This window comes from Sander vitreus, chromosome 6, assembly GCF_031162955.1.
Source record: "Sander vitreus isolate 19-12246 chromosome 6, sanVit1, whole genome shotgun sequence".
In the NCBI taxonomy this organism is placed as follows: domain Eukaryota; kingdom Metazoa; phylum Chordata; class Actinopteri; order Perciformes; family Percidae; genus Sander; species Sander vitreus.
This window is the reverse complement of record NC_135860.1, coordinates 32575177-32601944: the sequence shown is the minus strand read 5'-3', so window position 1 is coordinate 32601944 and position 26768 is coordinate 32575177. Positions and strand designations below refer to the sequence as shown.

Sequence of the window (26768 nt, the reverse complement as noted above, 5' to 3'; positions counted from 1 at the left end):
CCAACCTTTACTTTAACCTTAATCCCTTTGGTATCTCTTCCCCACACAAACTTTGCCATCCCCCCCCATCTTAATCTCTCTTACCTAGGCACTTGTAGTCAGAAGCTACTCCTCTTAAGGCCACATCAAACACAGAAAGCTCCATCCTCTGCTTGCGGTGGTGGCAGCTGAGCAGAGCAGAGGGTTGCATCACCTGGATGTACAGGAGGGGTTCCAGCACCTGGTCCCCAGCCCCTCTTCTCCCTGGTTGCCTCACGATGGTCACACCCAGGGCTTGGCGAGCTGAGGAGCGGCTGGGAGTCGGCAGGCCACTCAGGGATAGCAGGCTGCCTTTCAGCAGCGGAGAGGCCGGCTGGGAGTTGTTGCTGTTGAGGATGTCCTCGGCGGTTAGGCCAGCGAGGGAACCCTGGGCAGCTGGAGCAGGGTCTGGAGTGGGGGAGGCTGAGGCTGGAGGAGACTCAGGCAGGATCTCAGGCAAGTTAAGGGCACTCTTTCCCCCCTAAAGCAGATGCAGAAAGATCATTCAGTACTGTGTCAAACCACACCTTCCACAAAATTCACTGCAATTATCTGAGGCGTTGATTCATTGAAATGCTGGAAACATTACTAATGTTTTGGTCTATTATAACTTGCCAGCATCATGCAATTTAGACAGATCCTGTTGATCCTATCCATATACTGTACACCCACTGTTTGGGGAAACTGGCTGTTCACAAGAACACATTGTATTAAATAAAATGGCCACTCAGTGTACCGTAGATGTGAGCACTATTACCAAAAATGAAATGTCGAAAGTTCTAAATGTCAGTTACAACTATGTGTTTGTTTTTGTATTTTGTGTGGGACATTGTTGAGTTGGTGCCCAGAAGTATTTCACTTACAAATCAGCCCAGATCACATTACCCCTGACTAAGTGTAAAGAGCACCCTTTTAATATACATCATACATATAGTACATGTACATTTAAAGTCTTAAGTCAGCTAGATGGTCAGTGACAGATTGAATGGAATAGCGCAATGACTAACTGTACCATACAAATCCGTGTTACAGTATAAAACAGGCCATTATGATGAACTTTGGACTTAATGAAATGACTCTCACAGACCACATACCACCAAACCACCAAACTGTAAAGTTGAATTGAAAACTGTGTAACATTAATCATCTGTACTTAGACACCACTACAATCCTCGCATAAATAACACATATTGCTATTGTGTAAGGTATGAAAAATGATACACAAATGGACAACTGCCAAATCCAAGAACTAACTCTGGAACAGAAAAAGCTTCCATGACACAGGCTTTTTGTTTACCTTCTCCCCAGGCTCCTTCTTGTCGGGTGTGCTGGGGGTATCCGACGATGAGGGAACGGCCTTTGGGGCACTGGAGCAAGCATAGGTCATGACAGACAGCCTGCTAGCTGTGAGAAAGATGTCGAAAGGGATGAAGCTGAGGTTCTTGGTGATGGTGGACTTGTGTGAGGGCCTAGCGATGCAGTGGTGGCTGGCCCCACTCTGCTGCTCGATTTGGACGATGCGAATGCGAGCGCTGTCGCTGCCGAAGCCACTGTCCTGCCCAGTTCCGCTGTGACGTGACAAAGAGTCGACACCTGCCGCAGGGTCTCGAATGCCACGCTTCTGCTCACATCGACGCACCTGCACACAGAAACAGAGAAAGGTAAAGGCTGTGTTCACCCTGATGCTGATTTTATTTTTGCCTTGAAGTCTACTGGAGATGGCTGGGGCTTCACTGTAAAAAAAAAATATATAAGTTTGCACACACAAGTGTTTTGTTTTGATTTCTGTTTTGTTTTTATACAATTAACTGCCACAACGTGATAGTTGAAAAGAGAGTGCATGATGTAAGGTGCACCCTCAAACAGCAGTTATTAAATCATGCAAGTTAAGGAAAACTACAAAAAAATTATTTCTCTCTCTCTCTCTCTCTCTCTCTCACACACACACACACACACACACACACACACACGGGCAGCTGGTACCTGCTGTGTAACTTATGAATTTAATTTTGCATTAAAACAAACTGCATTATCTTAAACCAAACCAAGATGCTGTGTTAGAATCACAGAGATGGATCAGAGCATCAAATAAAAATTAGATCAGAGCATTCATTTTCTATTTTCCAAAGTTGTTTGGATCCTGACAAGAGGACACAAACCAAATAACTCGCTTGATTGAAACCATAGACAAATTGACCAAAGAAGGAGAGCTTCGTATATATAGCCACAGACATTAAAGGCATGCTCTGGGACTTTTCCTGCGGTCTTAAAATCATGTTGCACTTTCTTGCAATATTGGTAAATGTCTTTTAAAAAGAATCAAATTGTTTTGTGCAGCGACAATGGTATTGTGTCTAAAGCAGCCGAGATTTTATGCTTGGCTCCAACTAACGGATGTCGGGAGAGTTCCAGCCGTTAGGGTTAGGGTTAGGCAATAAAAATTATATAAATCAATGTGAGTAGGTTGCTGGGTTTCAAGGGACAATGAAAACAGGCATCTTTATTCTGCTACCAAAGCATGCCATCTTCAAGACTATAAAGAAGCCGCCACTGGCTCCCAGGGGACAGGAACGAGACAAACATATAAAACTAAACGCTACCTATCAAATAATAAATTACTGGACATGTTTATATAGATATGACATGTGCAGGTAAAAAAAGCTGCAATAAACAGAAGCGTCACAAATGTGCATGGAATATATTTTCAAGCCATCCCCACAAAAGCACACTTTTTTTTTTTCTTAAGGGACTGTTCGTTATTTATTTAAGGGGCCACCGGAGGAGTTTTGGGACCTTTAGGCTAAGAAGTCTTGACCCTCCCCTCGCCAGTAATAATTTTTCTATGACCCTCCAAAATGATTTGAAAAAGAGGCATGACCCTCCCCTTATGTGCTAGTTTGCGCTTAGCAAAGATATACAGATGCCATTTGGTTTTTACAGCCATGATGTACAGGAGTTAACCTCTGCATTCTCATCTTATACATCCCACTCCTCTGTTATGGTGGGGGGGCCATTTCAGTAGATTTACTCACTAACATTGTTGTGGAAACACAATAAGCATGGAAACTAAATGCACACTTCCTGCATTACTGCATTACTTCAAATACTAAGTTACTCCTCTAGTAAACTAGTATTCACATGAAATAAAACAATAAAACATTGAGACCATTCAGCAAGGCACTCTGGGTAATAACCAATTCAACACTGGTTGCTATGGTATATTCCAAAACATATATGTTTATTTTTAAAGCAGATTTTAAATTACGTTGTAACAATTGAACAATTCGCCCTTATGGAATCCAATCGCGGCACGGCTGTCTTGGAACGCAACAGACAGACGCTTAAATTCAACTAAAATGTAACGGTGATCAGTGTTGGACCTCCAGTCTGTTGAGACGCCTCTCCAAACGCAGAAACCAAGCGCAGTCACACCATAAAACGTTAAGAAACAAAATCCGTATTTTGCCGTAATCCAATGGCACGAAAAAAAAGTAAACAGAGTCACGGTGTATGCAGCAAGGCCTATACGAGACACATACGTCACATTCACCAGCCAGCTCCAAACAGGTGAATTTTTTATTACACAGGACAGCTGAAGATGTGAAAGGGGAGAGAGTGGGGGAATGACATGCAACAAAGGGCCGCTGGCCGGAACCATACCCGCGGCTGCTGCGGCAAGGACTAAGCCTTTATACATGGCCCGCACACTCAACCAGGTGAGCTATCCAGACACCCCGGGCACTCGCTTTTCTTTCGTACAGTGAAGCTAAGACCGTCGGAAGTAAAAATACATAAAAAGAGAAGACAAAGATGGCAAAGGCCGTTTCAGTTCATTGGACCACTGCGTCATATGAATTAAACACTCCTCTTACAGCTGCAGGTTTGTCAGGTGCATCATGGATAGAATTGGGCTTATTAATCATCATCATTTCCAGTAACATGTCCAAGTCCAACAGTTACCCCATTATTGAGGCCTTTCCCCCATGTTTCCCATTCACGATAATGGATACAACGTCAGCTTCAATTAGCTACTGCTGTCTTTTGAAACATGATTGTGATAAATTGAAAATAGAGGAGACATACAGAAAGAGAGTTTTCAAAAGTCCCAAGGTATGTCCCATCTTATCCCACCCTTGTCTGCTCCAAACTGCACATGGTTACCATTACTGCATGTACTCTCAGCTGCCCCTTTTCTCTCTCTACATCGCTCCCTCCCACTCCATGAGAATTTTAAATGTATATTATTGCTGTGGCGGAGATAGTGTTTCAAGACCTCCAGGCAAATACTAAACCCACTGGCAGCACATTAGACAGAATACTTGACTTATTAGATATTTCCTATTCTAAACAGTGTCATCAAAGGCTAAGAACAAGAGCCATATAAAACGCCGCGGCATGCCTGCCCGCCTGTTCTGTTCTGTTCGTCCAGGCTCATGTGTGGGGCTTCTATAGGATCGGCCCTGCCAGATCCCTCTCCTTTCCCTGGCCTAATGAGGACAGGATGTGTGCACTTCTTTTCTGTAGAAATGTAAGATTTTCCAAGCAATGGGGAGGGGAGAGAAGGCAGAAAAGGGCCTGGACTTGTCTCCATGTGTGTTGTGTTAAGCGGGTGAAACTTGTATTGAGGTAAGGAGGTATTTAAAAAGGTATTCAGCAAAATCAAAATGTCCACTCCAAAGAGCGCCACACGTTGGAAGGGACAAATAAGCTGCACAGCAGCTGGGAAAGAGCAAGCGCCAGGAGAAACTGCCAGATTCTCTTTACGCTTCTCTGTCTCTCTTCCCAAGCTTAGGCTGTACACATGCATTTACAATTACAGCAAATACCCCGTCTTCTCTTTAACCACCACTACTAAGAGAGTGCCCCCTAAGCAAATTCTTGGTCTATATTTAGATGTGCTTACAAGTGGAATAACGGATAATGGGGAACACAATTGGGGGCGTAGAGGAAAAGAGACAATGAGAAAACATACCACAGCACACAGTTGTTCATATAGTCTGAATCAATGCATGCAATCAGTGCATTCACAAACATATACACACATGAAGTCAGTTGCTTTCCCAGGGTTTGAGCTCAGCTATAATTTTAAAGTGCATGACTGAATTCATTCCTGTTTCTAGGCTCACTTATTTTATTCACTAATTTAAAGGTATACACAGAAAACATAAACCTATGGCTCCGTAGTCTATATGCTTTAACCTTTGGCCAATTTATTCATTGACAGAGGGCAATAAATTCAGAAAACAAACATGCACTGTAGCTGCAGGCATGGTCCCAGCTGAAATCCCCTATCCCAACCATTACTTTCTATTATATTATATTATATTATATAATGGCTGCACTGAAGCACTGTTTCCAGATCCCAACGCAATCTTTCTCTGAACTTAGTTGATCATGATCATGCGACTACACACATATACACCCCCCCCCCAAAACCCCCATCAGCCAATCATGAGGTCATCCCCTCAGAGTCTCTAGGCAGAACATTCTGGAAAATGGAGGATAATCCCCAAAGTGTGAAACCATGAGTCTCCCAAGTGCCAATCATATCAGAGTGCATCTGTACGACTTCTGACCCCTATTTCTGTCAGTGTAACTCAGAACAGCTTGGCTAGAGGAAGGCTAATATGCGGAAGCAAATGTCACATCATCCAAATGCCACCCGTTTACAGTGTTGGCAGGCTAGTCGAATATGACAACATCACTTTTACATCTGAATACCACATATGCAGTTGATTGTTTCCAGATGAATGAAAAGTAGGTTGCAATTCAGGTTCAGAGATCAGGGAACATGAAAAATGTGGATGTTTTAAGATGGTAGAGAAGTCCATTGTAGCCGACAGGAAAGCATATAAGAAATAAAGTTAAAGTAACAAAGGTGACTAATATTCCTTTCAAAAGGGTCCATTTAAACGCCACACATCCTTACTGAAGTCTGGATTATATATCAAAGCTTCAAGGGACATGAAAAGCACCCAAAAAGGGAGCAAAAAAAAAACACTGAAAAAGACATAAATATATCACTATATTTTAAGCATGGCACAAAAGACGGGCACGAGAAGGAACAAAATGCCACTAAACATGTGACAGGAACACAGAACGATTATGACAACAGGGCATCGATACTAAATAGTTAGATGTCTGTCGGTGACATAATCTAAGTACTGGTGAATGGAAAGGTTGGTTGAGTGACATCACTGGTAAGTGACAACAGTGCTAATTGTGGAAGAAAGTCAAGGCAGCGGTAGAAAAAGAACTTGAACATTAGTGTTGAGTGAAATAGGTCAGCAACTTGACATCATTAGAGAAGTACAGAGTTGTTAAAAAAAACAACCTTCAAGTATGTGGGGACAACGTTGTCACAGAGAGCCAGAAAGAGATTACAGGCACGTGTTTGATTAAAAAAATAAATAAAAATATGTATTGTGTTTCCCTTTCTGGCTGTCACCTCCTCAGGTTTTCCCAACATTGCAATATATATGCTTGTTTATTCACTTTAACAGATATGACTGTTAATGTTAATGTGGGGAGAAAACAAGATGCAATTAGCAGCATGTTTCAAACTAAATGAAACCAGTGGCAGGGGCTTTCAGTAGTCAGTCAGAGTAGTCAGGTGAGGTCATCTTAGGAACTGAGCTGTTTTTTATGCATTTCATGTTAAAAAAAAATTGTACAGTGTTTATCACAGTTTTCCCATGCTCTCTTGTAACTACAGTAGAATTCCCATTGAAAAACATGGAAGTCATATAGCTAAATCTTTCTGACAGAACTATTCAGTTGAGCTACTTGCTTGCAGGACGCCTGCATGGAAATTAACTTCTGTATCTTGACTACATCAGACTTTACAGGTTAGGCCCCTGCTGTGCTACCCGCTATTGTTTACCAGAACCATAAAGCTGATAGCAGGCCTCTGTGCTTTTGTGCTGATGGAAGAAAACCTCAATGCAGCAATACCTCATCTTAATCACAAATAATAATGATACTTAACCAAATGCCATAAAGACGAGGTAAACAGAGGGGGGAAGACATTTATAATATGAAGTCACCGGCCTTTGTGTGCCCTAATAGCGGTCACAAAGCTTTTTTGCGCATCAAAGGCAGTCATTTAATACATTCAACTTTGTTTCAATAACAAAGGCAACCTGCTATGCACTTCAGCTGAACCACAACAAAGAAGCAATGGAAGGTCTCGACCCCGGAGCTTGCAAATGGATGCTGAGTGCTTCAGAGTGACTGTCAACTGTATTTTAAACACAGTGTATGCTCCAAAGCTGAGGGCGCCGAGTGGGGCCATTTTAACAAGCTCCTTCCACCCAGTAATGCTGGTGGGTGGGTTTACTCCTCCAGGATTTAACAGCATGAGAGACAATATCCTTTTCGTTCTCCCTTTTCCACAATCTAGGCCCCCCCAAAGCATCTCCCTCAATCTGTGCTTTGAAAAGCATTAGAGAAATAACAATGTAAGACTATTTTGCTTACCATGTTAGACACTCTCCTGTTCCCCTGATGCCATGTGACATTCAGGGGGGAGAGCAAACATCTGTATGACAGTAATAATGTATGCATGTCAATATTCCTTAAGTGCTGGGACAGTTGGAACACTTTCCATCCGAACAAGACCTACTGGAGGAGAAGTGAGGAGAGCCGAGGACCGAGAATGACCCGGATGGTCTGAAAAAGAGGAACGCCTGTGAAACACCTAACTGAAAAAACAAAGAAAAGATGAGCAGACAAGAATACATGATTACAGAGATGTTTATAGCTGCTTTATGGCTTTGAAAAGCCTTGGCTCTAACACAAAGATGCAAAATGATAAAGGCTGGAGAATGAAAAAAGAAGGATTGTGAAAAGGGTGAGTTAATGTGGTCCATCTGGGGAACGACAGTATGTTGCTCAACTAAAACCTGGCTCTGGGATATGTGGCGGCCAAAGCCTCGGTTTAATAATTGATTAAACTTCAAAACCGATTCTCTCCTATCGCTGCATATGACATTAGTTTGCTTACAAATACTTTGCCACAAATAGAATACGGATTGCCATTGCTTTGTTAAAAAAAAAGCAAAGCTGGATCTGGAGCTCTGACTTTCAGCAGGCTGCAGGGTTGTGCGCAACACGTTGCGTTTAAGACCAATGCCTTCCCGGTAAGACTCCAGGCCCTGGGAGAAGCTCGCCAAACCCACCATGACCCGCTCGTAAGCTTTAGCAATCAACAATGATTTAAAAGGTCTGACAGACACCACCCTTAAAGCTCAACAGGAGACTTATTGCTTTAGTCATCCTCAAAAGATCCACCAATCTAAACCGAAACCCTGATTCAGATCCACCAATCAAAGCCAATGCTTGGGTTAGGGGTGATTGTGAGGACACGCAGGAATTACCCAATATCACTACAATAACACTGGCTGTTTGTATAAGCAGGATGCAATGCAGTCGTATTATTCGGTGAAGAAAGTGTTCAAAAATGCCAGACGGCCATTTCTAGATTAACACCACAAGTGTGTTAGTGAAAACAAACAAAGGGGAAAAGTGGCTTGACCGCCATGATGTAAGTTTTCAGAAATGATACACAGACTTTCTCTGCTCATCCGACATAATCTCTTGGCTGGAATCGGATGCTGCTGCCTGGACCTTATCACCAAATGCTTTCATCATTAATGATAAACAAGATATCAGCCATATGGTAAACAAAACAGGGACAGTAGATACACTGACATGTTATGATAAAGTTATCTAAAGCTAGATGGAGAACTTGGCAGAAAGAATGTGGCTGAGGGATAATGAATGGCATTTGCACAAAACATCTCTATTAACTCCTTGTCTTACATCCCTGGACAACAGCAACCAGACCCCTAACATTTTATTTGGTAACTGATTAAATTAAGATGAAGGCCAGATGTGGAGTAAGGTAAGATTAGAAGACACGCTACAACAAAAGGGAAAGTGAGAGACAGAGGCACCCTGGGGTCTCCCCTAATTGCTGTGATCCTGTCCTCCATAGCAGCAAAGTCATCATCAGACTTTCTTTCCTTTGTCCTCCCTTCTTTCTTTCCATGGGAATGGAGTGGAGAACAACTGGCTCTTATTAGCTGTCACCGTCCCCATTTAGTTTTGAGATATCTGTGGGGGTAATTTTCTAATCTAATATTCAGGCTCCGGTATTTACACATGCCATTAGTCCCTGAGTGAGGTGGGCTTGATGGTGGCGGTGGCGTCTAAAAGTTGTGCGTGTGAAGGGTCTGGGGCTGAGCTACTGTGAGAAATCCTGTGTGTAAATGAAAAGTAAAATCTCGACGTTTGTTAGACAATGTGTTTGCAATTTGACTTTAAATGTCTATTACTTGTTTGTTTGGTCCATAACAAAGAAGTGGTTGTAAGAGCACTGATTCAAAGTAATTCTTTCATTTCATGTTTATATTTCGTAGGTAAAGTGTGGCAATGCACCACTATTCACAGGCACGCACACAGGGAAAACACATCCTCAGTACAGCAGAGAGCTATTCAGCAGAGTAATCATCAGGTTTCAACCTGGCCCTCAAGATCACTCATCCAAGCTTTCAACTTAACATCATTAGCTTTGGCATTATGTTTTCAACAAACAAACAACAAAAGAGACTTCAAACTGCATTGTCTTCAGTACGGGCTCGGTGGTTCACGAAAGCAGACGTCTGAGAGACTTCAAAAAGCAGCGGAGATGCCTTTCATTAGGTCATAAAGTGTTCTTCTGAAGCGCTTCCCTGCGCTGCCTGGCGGCCATGTCTGTATTCTCTGCTTTAGTTACAACATCGTGGGGAAACAGCAACAGCAGGAAAACAACGAGGTGAGATGAGGCTGTATGGAGCAGGACAGGGTGAGAGGTGTAGGGCTGAGAAGGGGGGCAGATGAGCTCCAGGTGGTCCAGCACACACGCACGCACGCACGCACACACGGTTGCGAAATGACACACTTGCAAGCACACACCAGCCTGTATATGCATTCAGAGATGAGCACACACAGCTGCGCACATGTGGACAAACGCACAAAAATACGTGCATAAGATTGCGTACGAATTCAAAGCGCAGCGTGAAGCTAGGAACAATCCTGGCTCGCTGTCTATTAACAGAGCTGAAATTAGAAGAGGAGGATTGAAGTAATCTTCCTTTAATTTCTCTCTGGATGTTTTCCCAGGGCTGAGCGAGGCATAGACTCTGATGTGCTGTATGTTAGGTTCTCAAAGGAGAATGATGCAAGACCCCCTGTCCCCTCATATGGGTTAGCGGGGGGCTTGGGGGCTTGATAAGGGGGACATACAGAGGACAAGGCTAGAGGACACATAGTACAGTACAAAAAAAAGACCCAAGTTAAAATCCAGAAGAAGAAGTTAAGCTGGCTAAAAAAAATGAAATGAATGATGTTCAGAATACATTGGCTGCATTTGGACAAGCACAGGTCAAGAGGAAGTTGTGGATGGAGGAACAATTTCAGGTGCTGATCACCAGGCTGCACTGGTGGGATTCAGAAGCAGAGTTTAACATGGAAGGAACACCTGTAATACATTACACTGCGAAACTAAGTCATCACCGCACACATGAGTTTTTTTTCCGTTCTGGCTGGAGTACTGGCAATTCAAAATACTGCAACTCAAATGAACACATTATCAAGAATGGATTTTAGCCAGTGGACTGTTCCAAGTGTTGGAATATGTGAGGTGCATGTGATGATTCATCTTTGTCATGCACATCTGAACCACCGGAGCAGCTCCAAACAGACAAACTGAAACAGGTGAGGTATAAAATCAAGCCCACCTCTTGATTATCCAAAACATCTGAGCTATGTTCTGGAGTTGGGTCTCAAGTGGCTACATGGCACCTATCCGTGCATATCTATCATTGCCTAGATTTCATTTGGGTTTACATTCCTCTATCGGGTTTCAGGGCCAGTCGTAAGCCTCGAGTACAAAGACATCATTCATTTCACACATACATTCATAGATAGCACTTGAGGTATACATAGAATAATGTTTGGTTCTTCAAACATGTACTTAAACAGATTTCACAGTTGCAACTGTGGAGCTGCAACTAATGACAAGTTCCATTATTAACTTATGTCTTGTCTATTTTCTAAATGATAATAATAATAATAATAATACATTGTTTAGTCTATATATTGTGAAAAAAAATCCAGCACAATATTCCAGAGCCCTCAAGTTGCTTGTTTTGCAAGTCGAAAAAGTCAGTTTACAATAATAAAACAGATAATGCAGCCAATATTCACATTTAAGAAGCTAAAACCAGCAAATGTTTGAAATTTCTGCTTGACAAATGACAATTAATCACTTGTGAAAATGTTGAATGTCATATTATTTTACCCCTATGTGAACTGATAAAGTATCATAGAGACATGGAGAAAAAGAAGAAAATGTGCACCCATGGAAAATCTTCCAAAAGCATGGAATGATGTGTGAATTTTTAGGGTTTCATTTTGGGGTAAATATTTAGTTAAATGAGAGAAGTCCAAGAGGAACTCTGTAGTACTTCAGTCAACCGCAGGATACTATACATACTGTATTGAATAGTCAAATGAAAAAAAATGTCATCCACATACATGTATGTACGCACATGCGAACTCACATGCATGCTCTAGCACACACGTGCACACACACTTTTACTACACCATCTTAGTTACAGAGAGGGAAACCAATACGCTCCATCACCTGTTATTCTAGGTGGAATCTTGCTTATACAGGTGTAAGAAAAAAATAATCTGTTTCCTCTTTTCACCTCTTCAGACAAAAAATGTGGGCTTTTTCACTGAACAAAGTCTACTATGGTGTGTGTACATATGTGTCTGTACTAGTTGGCCTGGTGTGCCCTGTTTTTACTAGTCCCCTGGGTGTGTGACCCGGTTTCCCTTGCAGGCAGAGAGAGAGAGGGCACTCCTTACTCCTCCTCACCTGAGTCGACACCCGATCCCGGGGTTCACGGTGGGGGCCCGCTGCCTCTCCTCAAAGGTCCCATTTGTTTCCCTGCTCTAATAGAATTCCAACCTTCGTGATTTTATCTGGAGTTTTCACGCCAATTTTGCCAAAACCGATTGAGGAGAGAGCAAATTCAGCTGCTACTGATCTCAAATAGATTGAGTTTCCAAGGGGCCAATTTAAGAATGTGCCACGGTTATGCTTTGAGAAGAAGGTTGGTTGGGGTGCGGGGGCTGAACAGGCAAGGTGAATTGTTATGACTGGCTGTCAATTAGCAGTTGATTCACACAGGAGGGTCAGTGAGACATGAACAAAAAAGGGGGGGAAAAAAAAGATACGTTTTCATAACAAAAGAAGGGCAGTGAGATGAACACTGGCTATGAAAATATGTATGTTTAAGATAAGCTGAGACAACGACTCTTACTTAACAGATGCAAGGCAGCCAAAAAGGAAAAGGAGATGGCTGTGCAGGGAGCCTTATTTATTATTACTCTCAGCAGCAACAGGGCGAAGGAAAACAGTGCTAAGCAGGATGGGAAGAGGTCAGGGTGAAAGAGATCTGGCCCTCAGAGAGGGTTAATAGCCAGACAGACTGGTTAAGAGCTGACCTGTAAGGATCGTCGGCTCCCACATTTACAGACAAATACTTTGGACAGAACCAGGAATCAAAGCAAACACCGGATTCAGACTCTCCTTTTCTCACTGTGTCATGTCTCATCTCCGTGGATTTCTCCCTTACTACTTGTTCCCGCTTGCATTCTCTGTCATTTGGCCATCCTCTCTCAAGCTGTCTCCACTCTCTTACTGTCTGCTCTGTTCCTTTTCCATGCTTTGGATTTTCACTCGCATCTGATGTCTCCCTATTTCTGTTGGCCAGCAGAGCACATAAAAGCTCCTCTGACACCTGACTGTCCTGGAAGAGATCAGAAGGTCGAGAGAGAAACTCCAGTTCTCAAAGCTCAACAGCTAAGAGACAATATGAAACACTCATCACAAAGAGGAGCGGCCTTGGAAATGGTTTACTTTAAAACATACACAGACAAGGATCCAGCCCCAGGTCGCTCACTGAGCCAAGCTTGTCAACAACACCATGGCTTACATAAGCCTTCGTATGTGCACTTGACATTCAGCAAATACTCCTACATGAACAAGAGCTAAATTGTTATACAACAGGGCAGAATAGGTCAACAAGCTTCCATTCTCCCACAATGTAACACTTGGTAGCATTTGGAAGACTGAGGTGCAGAAAGGCCTTCATTTGTTTCATGGGTTTTGTCATTCTATTTATCTGCAAGCAAAAGAGTTAGTTCAGGGCTAGTCTATATCCACGACGTTCCACTTCTGGGATTGCTCTGGTGGCGCAGGAAATTCAGCCGGATATTCTTCCAGATATCCTTCTTTTCGGCCGGATGTCCGTCCCCTTCCTCTTTCTTTGTGTTGGCGTTCTAACCTCTGGTGGATTTCTGAGGACTATAGTTAACTGCTCCTCAGATCTCTGCAGGGTAAATCCAGACAGCTAGCTAGACTATCTGTCCAATCTGAGTTTTCTGTTGCACGACTAAAACTACTTTTGAACGTACACGTTCCACCAAGGAGTTCCTTTCGAGGATATTTTGCAGAGGCTCTGTGCGGAGCTTAGCGCCGCCCAAGACGATTGTGATTGGTTTAAAGAAGTGCCAATAAACCAGAGCGCGTTTTGCTCCCATCCCAGAATGCAGTGTGGACTAGCCAGACCCTCCTCTGCAGCGCAGTGGAGGAAGGTCTGTCTATGCAATACTAGTTCAGGAACATTTGAGGTGTCACAGTATGGGCTTTTTTCAAATACAAACAAACAAAACATTGGAAAGCTTTGATTCTTAAATCGGCTTCTAAAATTAGACAACTTTAAAATGTATGAAACAATAATACTTGAAATCTTCACCTTCCCAACACATGTAACTGTAGCTGAGTGTGGTTGTGTGGATGATGTGCACAAAAATCACATGCATCAATAAAACGCTGCCTCCTCCCCACTAATAACCTAAAACTGCTGTCCAAACCCACTGACAAACCAAACCAGCTCCCGACCAGCGTGCTCGTGCCTACTGTAAATTCACTTCTTACAGCGGTTCGTCTTGGCTGGCGATCTACGCCGCTGCTGCATTAGTCCAGCTTTGCGTGTGAGTGCGTCCTTAACACAGGCGTTTAAGATGTAATAGTACAGTAAGATCATAATCTACAGACTGTCAAATTCTATCTGTCTCCAGAGGAGGAACCCTCTCCACCGTCAGCCAGCTAGCTGCTTAACTAGCCAGCTCTGGAAGGACCAACACTTTTCCAACCAGCTGTGCCAGTCCCGCCAGGGAAAAAGAGATGAATGGGAGAAGACGTAGAGCATGGAAAAGAGAAGAAAATGATGAAAAAAAGAGGAATGAAAGCTGAGTTGGATGATTGTTAAATGATGCCGGAGATTGAGAAAGAAAGACAAAGTAAGTGGTCGATAGAGAAGCATATAGCCTCACAATGCCAACTTATGTTGTAAGTGATACGAAGCAGAAGGAAAAAGAAAAGAGAGAAAAAAAGAGGGGGAGAGGAAGAATAGAGATAAGGCAGGTAATGGTTGATTGAGAGGTTTGCCCCATGTGTGTTTACTAAAAACTAATTCAGAGGTTCCTGTGAGGCCCGATACCTTGTCCTGAACATGGGTGCTGTTTGTGTGTGCACTGGCATCAGTGTGTGTGTGTGTGTGTGTGTGTGTGTGTGTGTGTGTGCATGAGTGTTGGAGGAAGTCTAAAGCCCTGTTTCCCATGCGTGTAATCATCCCAGGATGAGGTGGAGGATGAAGCCGAGCGGGACTTCCCCTGCACCAGAGGGTATTTTCCTCTCACACTGTGGTATAAGCACATGGCTGACCCGGGCTGCCTCTGCTCGGGTGTGTGAGAGAGGGACATTACCAACATGGGACAAGGGAAGCATTTAAATAGAATATTCTCTATTCTGGCTTTTAACCAGTTTTGTGGGACATCACTAAAATACTTTGGGAGCTTGTCATTGTGGCAAGTGCATGGCAGCCAGACAGTGATGCCAACAATGCGAGGTTACACTATACAATCTGCTTAGAGGAATGGGTGGCATTGAGGTGGCAAATAAGAGAATGATGTGTGTATACGTGTGTGGAGGAAGATGTGGTGGTTAAGAGAGAAGAGACATTGAAATGAGAAGCCGCCAGGAAGACTTCTCAAATAACATCATAGCAGAGCTGACAAAGAACGCAAACACACAAACAAACAGACACACACAGATCAGTTTTTCAGTCATAAAGCAGTATTACAGTACTGGCTCCCAAATAAAAGGCTGCAGGCAGTTACTGTGCATGGAATGTGGGGACCATCTGTATGCAAGTGTGTGTGTGCACATGTGTGTGAGAGGGTATACACTTCTGTGTTGCTGGGTGACAGTGCCGATGACAGAGCGCTGAGATAAGTTCCAGAAGCCGCTCTATCATCTATTCATAGCTCCTCGCTGTGGGACCTCCTGCTGCTGAAAGCTGCCTGATCTCAACCCAGCGTCGCTTTATCATCATTACCATCAACCAAAAAATACAGAGATGAAGTCAAACTGTGACGGACCGTAGCTAATGCTGCGATAAACATCCTAATAATGCATTGACTTACAGAGCAACAAATCTGCGTACTGACCGCTTAGAAATCATGTTGCATTTGCTTTGCATCTCAATCATGATTTAAGTGGAAACCGGCATGGAAACTATGGAACTGGCTACAATGCACAATTACACAGAACGTACAGATTATGAGACAATAACAATCTTGGACAGCGTCTGTATGTAAGTATGGAAGGGTCATAATAAAAGTGCGTATGTGTGTGGACAGATTCTCTCGAAGTGCAGCTCAGTGACTAGAAATGACTGAAATCACACACAAGGCTTGCACATACTGCCCACGCGCCTGGCTTGCCTCACCACTGCCAGGGAACCCAAAAGCCTCTACAAAACAAATCCATTAACCCAGACAATAAAACACAGCTGTGAGGGGCGATGGGAAATGTTTGAAATCAGTGCCCGGGATTGTGGAGAATCTGTTCAAGGCAAACAGCGTGTTCTCAAAATGTCTAGGAAAGAAGAGAGCAAGGAAAGGATTTGGAAATAAGAGAGTAAGCAAGGAGCAGTGTTTAATTTAAACTCTTGATGGGGACAGCGCTGACTGAGAGAGAGAGGAGATATGGAAGCACAGCAACAACTCATTTGCACCAGATGCAAGAGATCCAAGACCTGTTTTTAATTGAATCCTTTGAACAGGTTGTATAAAGGAAGTACAAACTAAACTGTCAAATACTATAAATATCATTACGGAAGTTAGGTTTAAATAAAAAATACAGATACATGCAGAAATTCCAGATTTCTGATACGCGCAAACTGGCAATTGGAAATACATCTGAACTTTATGATTATTATTTTTAAGCTGTTAGCAGGGGTGGACAGGCTGTTTTATTCTATCCAGTTAGTCTATTCTAACAACATCAAAAAGCCTTTACCTGTTCCAAACTCATACTCCAAACAATGTCAGTGCACATACTAGTGATATTATTTGATGGTGGTGTGTCTAATGTGTTAGCAGGGGGTAGACAGGCTGCTGGCAGAGCAGACTGCAGGTGAAGAGAAGCAGCCCTCACGAGCTGGGGTCTGAGCATGGAATGTCATGATAGCTGTAGTTAAACGCACCACTAGAGGGCTCTGCAGCTTGTAGAATAAAGCTCCTGCAGACCCGACCATGTCTTAGTCAAACTGACCTTCCTTCTGCAGGTTCTAGGCCAAGCAGCCGGACAGATGCGGCCGCCAAAAGACTTACGACACTGAGATAGATGGAGGTACAAATAGTTTCACAGAGTGTGTCCAAAAAGTCAAAGCCAGACCACATTTATTCAGAGTAACCTCCATGCTCTGCAGCTGCACAGAGGTGAAGACACACACTGACTGACCTCAGTGTTAATGATACTGTTACGCTCCATAATGGCACTACTATAAAACCGAATGAGTAAAGAACATGGTATAATGCACCTGAAATTAATATGGTATAATAAAAGTTAAAAAGTGAAACACAGAGTTCCCAACAACTGTGACCAAACAGCCAATAATAAATGAAAGCATAGGAATGTTCCCAAGCATATATACTTCATTTCTCAATTGTGGATTGATGATCATTATATTACATCACTCTGGACCTATGGGTCATTTCAATTTCACTTAATCCAGCTGAAGGGAGCAATACCACAGAGGTTGGATGTGAATTTCTGAACAAAACGTTGATTGTTCCCATCTTTGGATAAACTGCGAAACATGGCTGGGGAAAAGAACATAACATTTAGCAGCTACTGTCACAGTGCCTTTGAGCAATACCCTTAATCCCCAGCTCTTCTGGCTGGAGTTGCTCAGCACAAATGCACAGAAAACTGAAATCATAAAAGAAGCTTTTTTTTTGTGTATGTGAAGCTAGTTGTTGCTGGAACAGTTGGCAAATGGGGTAAAACAAAAAGTTAACATTGCCTTGAGAAATAAAGGTATAACAAAAAATCCATAAACCTTTCTTAAAAGGACTATTTTTTTTTTTTTAAACTGTTGCCAATGGACCTCCCAGAATAGCTGCTTGCTGAACTTTCTCATCCTGCCTTGAACCTGGATGAACCCTCTGCAGCCGTTAGCTGCCCCTCAACAGAATCAAGCCATGAATCATTACAAGTCAGGGGTGAGGGCTCCGAGATCACCCAAATCAAAACCAGATGCACAGCAGGCACCTCCTAACTCCTGACTAACTGTATAAATAACTAAATAAATGAATAAATAAAGAAGTTTGCAAACTTCACACTATGTCTTCCCTCGTGAGTTTCTATAGTGTTGCACAACAGCAAATCGGACTTGATTGTCAATCCAAATCCATCAAATCCATTTTAACATTTGATTTCGTGATGTTGGTTTGCGTTCAGGAGACAGTTGGCTCTGTGAATATATAAAAAAGATGGTACCACACATATTGTCTGTATTAGTTACTAGGATTGTCAAGCACATTCTGTAGTGGTAACAGAAACGAGTGATCACTGTACATAAATCTCTTTAATGCGTTTTTTTTCCTTGTCCTAGTAATCCAACCACATCACTTCACAGAAGCCTTTACGGAGTCTGAGTCATCTGATGCAGTCACTGCACGTCAGTACACACAGCGTCCCGTAAAGAATCCTAAGAGGAGATAACAGTAAAATCACTCTGTCAACTCACTTCCCTCGTCTATGACTCCCATCCTCACCACAGCTGGTAAATATTTTTATATTATGTTCCATTAGAAAGGTTTATTAAGCGGTCAGACGGGGCAAATGGCGCCTGGGAGCTCCCTGTCCTGTAAACAATAGAAAGCGCCCTGAAAGCTGCAGCTGAGTACAACACAGTAAACTAAGGTCACATTAGAGAACCGCCTTGCTTTGAGTGAGTAAATATTTAAATGTGTTAGATTCACCCAAAACAGCGAGGGGTGATAGTTAGGGGCACTGTACCAGGAAAAACGGTCATAATATATTTTTGAGCAACACTGGCATAGCCTCGTGCAGTAATTTGTTAATGGATGGATGTCAAACTTTGGTACAAAGATCTTAATCATCAGCAAGAGAGAGGTGATCTGAGGGGCAAGATCTGATAGATAGAGGTTGGGAATATAACTACTGTTGAGCAAGGCTTCATATGACCTCGTGTGTGTGTGTGTGTGTGTGTGTGTTTTGGAGTACAGCAGAATTGATATATTATATACTTCTGAGAAACTAAAGACTGAAGAAGTGGAAGGACATGTTGAATCGAGAGCTGTTGATGATTACAGTACGTACCTCAGCACGTTTCTCAGGAGCGTCGATCCCCACCAAGTTCTCTCTGAGAAGCTGCTGAAGAAGCTGCACCTGGGCAACGCTGAGGTAGAAATCCAGACTGCTGGTCACATTTACATCTAGAGAGTGGCCACACACCACCACCTCCTACAGAGATGAAGGAGACAGGACAGGGGGAAATGAAAAGAGGGAGGTGGGTGGAGAGAGCAGGAAAGACATTCAGGAGGGTTTGTGACCTCATGCACTGCCTCTCTCTCTCTCTATTTTTGTTGTTGTTGTACTCTTGGTCTATTTACTTTCTATCTCCCCTCTGTCTTGCTCCCTTTAGCTCAGTTGTTCCCTCCTTCCCCTCTTCCCTCGGTCCTCTCCAGGGTCCCACCCACAGCCAGCAGTTCAAACCTCAGCCTGGAGGCTACATCTAACAGGATATCACTCACTAACACTCTGGGTTCAACCACACACATATGGGCCAGACCTACAGTAACTACACACAATGGTATTTGGCAACTACTGTGTAAACATGATCTATTAAGACCCACTTTTTAATACACATTTTCTGATTTAGATGTACACAACATATTACGTGTATAATCAATATGATTGTTATTAGTAGTAGTTGTAGCAGTAATTTTTAAACACAGTGTCATAGTGTCATATAGTTACAGAATATGTTGCAGGGGTGAGTAAAAATGTTGACTGTAGATTAAAGCAGCAGAACATATAGAGATTACAATGAATAAATGAATAATTCAATAAAGATAGCTGTTACATTTGTGTGGTAAGCATGCATACATCTAACTGGGAGTTAGTTGAAAATGAATGAGTTTTATAATACAAACTGTTGTAATTTATCTACACTACGTAGTTCAAAGTCCAGTTTGTGTTGTTACTGGCTCTGAGTCTCCATATCTCAGGGAGTTATACAAATCACTGTGTGTGTGTGTGTGTGTGTGTGTGTGTGTGTGTGTGTGTGTGTGTGTGTGTGCGTGCGTGCATCAGTGCAAACTATGGATTAGCTGTTACGCATTGTCAAGGGGAACGTTAACGTGGACGGATGAGGCATCAAAGAGGCAGGAAGTCGCAGAGAGCCGTGCCAGAAAACATCAGCTGTATAAGCAGAAAGGTTTGAACTGTGTGGGTCAAAAGCCTCCATTACACGGCGGACTGGCGGAGGGAATCCTAATGAGTAAGTTACTGTATGTTAAGAACCAAAACGTAAATACTTCTGACATCTCACATAATCAATGTCTATTTTCATATGGACAATGGCTTGTGAGAGTAATGGTTACAATCATGGTTATAACAGGTCATAGTCAAAGGGCATTACATGTCAGTGTAAGTGAACACACCTCTGCGTAGTAGACAAAGAAAAATATGCAACCTCTGACTCATTGTGGGTTTCTTAGAAAATCCTCATTTAAGCAAATCTCTACATCCTCAGGACCTGTTGTTATTAATTATTAAATATTAAAGTTTGAGGAGAGAAGATAGAAATATTGATACTGTAATTTGATGACTTTTCACTTTGACTGTTTGACTTAACTTGCCACAGTACACAAAAATACACTCTTGCAGAAAAAATGAAGACTTTTAAGAGATTCATATAAAGCTGTGTTGAGTGGATGCTGACCTCTGGCTGTCCGCAGTCAGGGGATATATTCTTGCTGAAGATGATGGCTGGGGCAGCAGTCACCCGAACAGAAAAGTCAGTCAGGATTGGTGTCAGGATGGCCCGCCGCTCCTGGTGCCTCCTGATACTGAACAGAGATACATACAGGATCAAACTATTAGCAGACACCTCTTCAGATAAGTTCCATAACTTGTTAAAGTTCCTTTATCGTGGTCATTTTCAAGTGCATACTTGTATTTTGGGTTTCTACTAGAACATGTTTACAAGTTTTAATGTTTAAAAAAACATTTATATTTCTCATACTGTCCATCTGAATATACCTGTATTCACCCTCTGTCTGAAACGCTCCGTTTTAGCGCCTGTCTCTTTAAGCCCCCCCTCTGGATTAAGCCCAGTCTGCTCTGATTGGTCACCGTTTCCAGGTTTTCCATATATGTGCTCTGGGCGTCTCTGCACCGTCATTGCAGCCGGGGAATGACTGTTAACGACACTGTAGCGGCACTTTCTGTCTATATATAGTATAGTTGTGACATCACAACCATCACAAGGAAGTCCTGACCACTCGTTTAAAGGCACAGCTTCTGAATACGGACTGTGTGCATTTCTATGTGGATTGAGCGTTTTGATACTTCCATAGTATTTATATAGCACCTTGACTTGTTTATAATAATAAAAAAAAAAAAGACATATAAGACCATTTCTACAATATCGGATCTTTAATATTCTGTTAATAACTGAGAAAAATGATGGCATAAATATAGACATTTGGAGGTCATTATTGTAATCGAGGGATTACATGGATGGACATTTTCATCTCAAAAGTATTAATTACTGAATTATATTTTAGGTAATAGTGTATAGTCCCAGGGTTGAAGTGATTTTAGCATTATACTGCGATGCAAACAGCTACCATAAGGGACCACTTATTCAATAACATTCCCCAACCTTTATTTACTAATAACTTGTCATGGTTACCATTGTAAAATATTTGTAACATTGTCCCATCTGCCCAGGAATGACAAGTCAACACAACATAGTCAAAACCACAAAATGTTCAAAACTGAGCTTTTGTTTTGCCCTTAGCTGACAGGCAGACACATATTTCAAACTTGCTCTGGCTTTTTAAATTCAAACCAGTAGGACAAAAAGCTGAACTCAAAATAAAAATACTTCAAAATGTTTTGTCTCTCGCAGGCCAGACCTGTGAAATATTCCCATAAGTGAGCTTTTTTAAATTTCTGGTCTAACACATTTTAGCTGGAAGCTTGAATATGGTTACAGAGACAGAGTGAGACGTTATTTGACAAGTCTCAATTGAGAACACCCCTTAATTGTATACACAAGATCAAATAAAGACCCTCTCACATCAACTCTCTCCATTTCACTAATGTTCATTTCCACAATCAAGTCATATTTGTGGGAACATTTGTTAGTAGTAAAACAAATATACAAGGGGGCTTTATAAAGTGGTGTTAATTGCCACATCTGCTGCTATTAAAACAATCAAGTGATACAGCTTCCAATATTTATAGTGGGCCAGGATTAAAAAAGGCCCTGTTTCTAGGTGGCCTGGAGTACAGTACTCAACCAGAACCAATATCATATTCACTTCTGCTACACAAATGTGCATTACCAGTGCCCTTAAGGGATTATTTTCGGACACATTTCTCTGCGTAGAGAGGTTAAGGGAGGCCTAATTCGGAGGTGAAATGATCTGTGAGGCCAATTGGTGTCAGCTAATCTCCCCTCAGACAGGGATTGAAACAATGAGTGTCTCGTTGCAGGGGACAGGTGCTATCATTCACCAGCAAGGCTAGGAGGCGTGAGGCTCGGTTTACCAGTATTATGGGGTCCCCTGACTGGGCCGGAGAACTCTGTGTGTGTTTGTGTGTGTGTGTGGGTGTGTGTGTGTGTGTGTGTGCAAACCTTTTAATGGGTGTGGTACAAAGCAGAAAAAAAAATGGAAAGAATGACTTTGTTTTCATACAAAGCTACACAGTGTTAACTAAGTGGTCAAAAAGAGAAAGGCCTGCACATGGTGGTTGACAGGAGGGGAGAAGTTCACAGCTCCATGACACAGGTCTTTCCTAGCCGGCATCTACACACTGTGATGAGGACAGATGCTGTCAGTGGATCCATAGTGCTGGAATTTCCTCGCAAAACCTCAGGAAGCCAACTGAGGCCACTGCAGATCCGCAACTACTGGAATTGAACCTAAAGAACTGCAGAGTGAACATGCCAGTCCAAAACTGGAGAGAGAGAGAGAGGGGGGGGGAGGTATCGATGTAGGGAATGAGGGAAAGGTGTGAACTTTGGAAGTGGTGTGTGTCAAAACTTGTTACAACCGAGGTGGTGTATTTCTGCGGGTGATTGCAGCAGACAAGTAAAGCTGTGAACTTGACTCCCCTTTCCTCAGTGTGTTGGAACATTCTAAATCACATGTTCAGTTATGACTCGGTCGTGGTGGTGGCTGAGGCTGGGGTATACAGCGCAGCACAGCTAAGCCCAATTTCCAACAGAGCTTCCAGAGCTGTCTCCTGCCACGGCAAGGGGAAAGGGGAATAAGGAGGCAACCACAGCCAAAAACCAACAGCAGCAACTTTGACCTCAGTGTGATCACACAAAAGCATGCTGACTTACTGGTGTGAATCTCAATTATTGAGGATATGGAAACGAGAACAGACAAAGCTAAACCTTCTGATAATGAAATGAGTAATCACTACGACACTTTACATTGGCAACAAGCCAATGTGACCGTTACAGATAACACTGTGTGTCAATCCTTGGAGTAAAAAAGTAACTGTTAAGCTACGTGTTAGGTCATCCTATAATCAAATTCTGAATAGAAATCCAGACCTGCAGCTATAGTTTGTTTAAAGAAAGTTGAGTCTACTCAAAAAGGCATTCAGCATCTTCTGGAGCCCAAAATCTCACCTTGTTGCCCTGTCAGACAATCTGGCCTTGGCACTAGGCCCAAGCAGCCCTGTTTTCATCAACCGAGACAAATTGGGAGTGGATTGAGCCTCAGTAGCCCTTTGCTCATATGAGCTTGTCAGACTAAGTAATAAGAGGGTAAGACAGTAACGTAGGTTCAGGTCCGCTACATATAAGGGCGGTTTGACAACAGACCCTGGCACGGTTAGCAAAGGCCAAGACAAAGGAGGATTTTGGGATAGATGGTCAAAACTACTGGGGACAAATAGAGGGAGAGTAAAAAGAAATCAGGGTGGTCTAGTGGTTAGGAAAAACATCCCATAGGTCCACTTCATTGTCTTGTTGACATGTCAACAACTAAAGCTCTACTTGCTCATTTTGAGTCACTCTGGCTGAAAGCCTCATGATGCCTCATCATTTCATTACTGAAATGGAACAATACGGTTTAAGGATTTCTATCTTTTAACTGACCCAAAAACGGAGTGGAAACAGCATTGATTATTTTCTATTCAAATATGACAAACACTTTGCAATAAAGTGAACACATACCAAAACACTTGAAAAATATGAACTAAAATAACTTCAAATAACCAAACTTATTTAAAATGGCCGCGTTATTGCTTTTGACATGCTTTTTTAAAATGATGCCTGACCCATGTCAGTGTAGTCAGCACCTCAACTTTACTCAGTAACTCATAAACCTGGAAGAGGTACATCAGACTACTTTTTAAAGTATTTTGCCCCAATTAGTAAGTATACAGAGGGAGCTGACAGAAAATGAGGGTGGAAGAGGAAGAGAGAGACAGAGAGAGAGAGAGATACAGAGAGAGAGAGAGAGATACAGAGAGAGAGAGAGATACAGAGAGAGAGAGAGAGCTACAGAGAGAGAGAGAGATACAGAGAGAGAGAGAGAGATACAGAGAGAGAGAGAGAGAGAGAGAGAGAGAGAGATACACAGAGAGAGAGAGAGAGAGAGAGAGAGAGATACAGAGAGAGAGAGATACAGAGAGAGAGAGATACAGAGAGAGAGAGAGATACAGAGAGAGAGATACAGAGAGAGAGAGATACAGAGAGAGAGAGAGAGATATACAGAGAGAGATACAGAGAGAGAGAGAGAGAGATACAGAGAGAGAGAGATACAGAGAGAGAGAGAGAGAGAGAGAGAGAGAGAGAGAGAGAGCTACAGAGAGAGAGACAGAGAGAGAGAGAGAGAGCTACAGAGAGAGAGAGAGATACAGAGAGAGAGAGAGACAGAGAGAGAGAGAGATACAGAGAGAGAGAGAGAGAGAGAGATACAGAGAGAGAGAGAGAGAGAGAGAGAGAGAGATACAGAGAGAGAGAGAGATACAGAGAGAGAGAGATACAGAGAGAGAGATACAGAGAGAGAGAGACAGAGAGAGAGAGATACAGAGAGAGAGAGAGAGAGATACAGAGAGAGAGAGAGAGAGCGAGAGAGAGAGATACAGAGAGAGAGAGATACAGAGAGAGAGAGAGCGAGAGAGAGAGATACAGAGAGAGAGGCAGGACGGCAGGTCTCAGAGCTGAAGGCTCAGCATCAGTATCAGCTGCAGTCTGTTTCACTTGAAGGGCTCCACTATCATATATTCATACTGTGTGTGTGTGTGTGTGTGTGTGTGTCATACAGTAAATAAAATATCAGTGTTATTGATGACTATGTATGATTGGTTGTGTGCGTGTGCATTAGAGAGTGTGCCTGAGTTTGTCTGTGTCTGCACGTAGAAGGTGTGTGTCTCTCAGCCAGCATCACTCTAATCTCTGATGACCCGAGGGCACACAGTCTCAGTCAGGCCTGTGTTGATTCTGCACTGCATTCTTCCACATGGCTTATTTTTAGTTGACAGGGAACAAATCTGGAGTCTTTGCCTGTGATTCTGTGATTTTTGGGCCTGTTCCCTCTGAAAACATGAGTGGAAAAAAGGATGTGGGGCCAAACAGGCTGTTACACTTGTGCTTGTTTTAGCTCCCGAGTCTATAAAAAAAATGACAGGGTTTGTAATTATGACTGTGCATGGAGAGGCTCCATGATAGGGCGCTAACTCAATAACTACATGCTGCTCCCACATAAAGACTGATGAGATACAGTTTGGGACATTCACCATTTACAGTTAGTTTGCACGCACGCACGCACGCACGCAGCAATGTGAATTATACTTGCTGTTGTCATTATATGGGATTCATCAAATAGACTAAGACAGTGACCTTCCAGGGACAGAATATATGAATATTTTGGACATGGGCTTCAGACACTGTAATAAAACATCTAAAAGAACAAATCCTATCAGATGGGGACCCTGGGAGGAAATCGTATCAAATGGGGGTCCGTGGTCTGATTTGCCTTGAAAAGGTTTTTTGAACCACTGGACTAAGAATCTCAACGGTGTTCACTTTCTGGCCACCTGACAAACCCTATTTCCAAAACCGCCCAACATTTTAGTCCTAGTTTGAGACGTACAGTACTGATAGCGATATATATACGGCTCTGTTTGGATTACTAAGTGTTTCAGCGGTCACGTTGGTTCACCGCTGTACTGGCTTGTGCTGGGCAGTAAGCATACAGTTGGCTTGTGTAAAGTCAATGACTCGATCAGATATTACAGACAACAGAACATTTTGTAAAGAGTTCAATTCTATTCTGTTGTTTGAATGTTTACTATTCTACAGTGGATGATTTCTTTTCAAAATGCACCAACAATTATTTACTATATTAACAAAAAAAAAAAAATACTTGAATGAATAACATGTAATCATACTGCAGCATCTTCCCCTTAGTCGTAAAATGCACATGGTGAAGTGTCTCCTGACCTGCTGGCCATGTTCCACTCCAGGGCCGGGTTCTGGGAACTCCTCTCACTCTCCACGGACACACCTCCTTTGGTTCCCTCCTTCTCTGGCTTGAGTTGCTCCCACTGAGCCGTTCCAATGTTGATGGACTGGAGGTCGACCTGATACTGCCGGTCCTCCACCTCTGAACCCGGGTCACGCAGGATGCCAAGGTGCAATGCACGTCTAGAGGGAAGAGAAGGAAAACGCTATTTAGTTGAGTGACTTTTACGAATCATGTAGTGTGCTAACAATGTGGAATGTGCACAAATCATATTCAAGAAGCAGGTGTCTAGGTCCAACAGACCTAAAACGTAAAAAAAAAAAAAACATGAATAGGTTTTATTTATTGTTGTGGGGGTCACATTGGGTCAGGCTGTACTTTATATAGTCAATTACAATGAAGTCCATGACTCCAGGAGTAGACCAGGTAGTCTGTAATACTGAACCAGTAAAGAGGTTCTGGCAGCAGGCCCTAATCACTACTGACTTCTTTCTTCCCTTCGCCTAGGCAGTGGTTTAGTTTGTTACAGG

The 26768-nt window shown here is 42.7% G+C and overlaps 1 protein-coding gene across 4 annotated transcripts in view; it reads right to left on the bottom strand.

Moving 5' to 3' along the window:
- vps13b (vacuolar protein sorting 13 homolog B) overlaps positions 1 to 26768 on the bottom strand; it is a 352525-nt gene that overhangs the window by 101930 nt on the left and 223827 nt on the right. For all 4 annotated transcript variants that reach the window (XM_078253791.1, XM_078253793.1, XM_078253790.1 and 1 more), the window contains 5 exons: positions 26217 to 26420; positions 20460 to 20586; positions 18833 to 18976; positions 1316 to 1657; positions 85 to 499 (listed from right to left, as the gene is read on the bottom strand). In XM_078253791.1, coding sequence (XP_078109917.1) covers positions 85 to 499; positions 1316 to 1657; positions 18833 to 18976; positions 20460 to 20586; positions 26217 to 26420 — 1232 coding nt within the window. The remainder of the gene's footprint in view (positions 1 to 84; positions 500 to 1315; positions 1658 to 18832; positions 18977 to 20459; positions 20587 to 26216; positions 26421 to 26768) is intronic.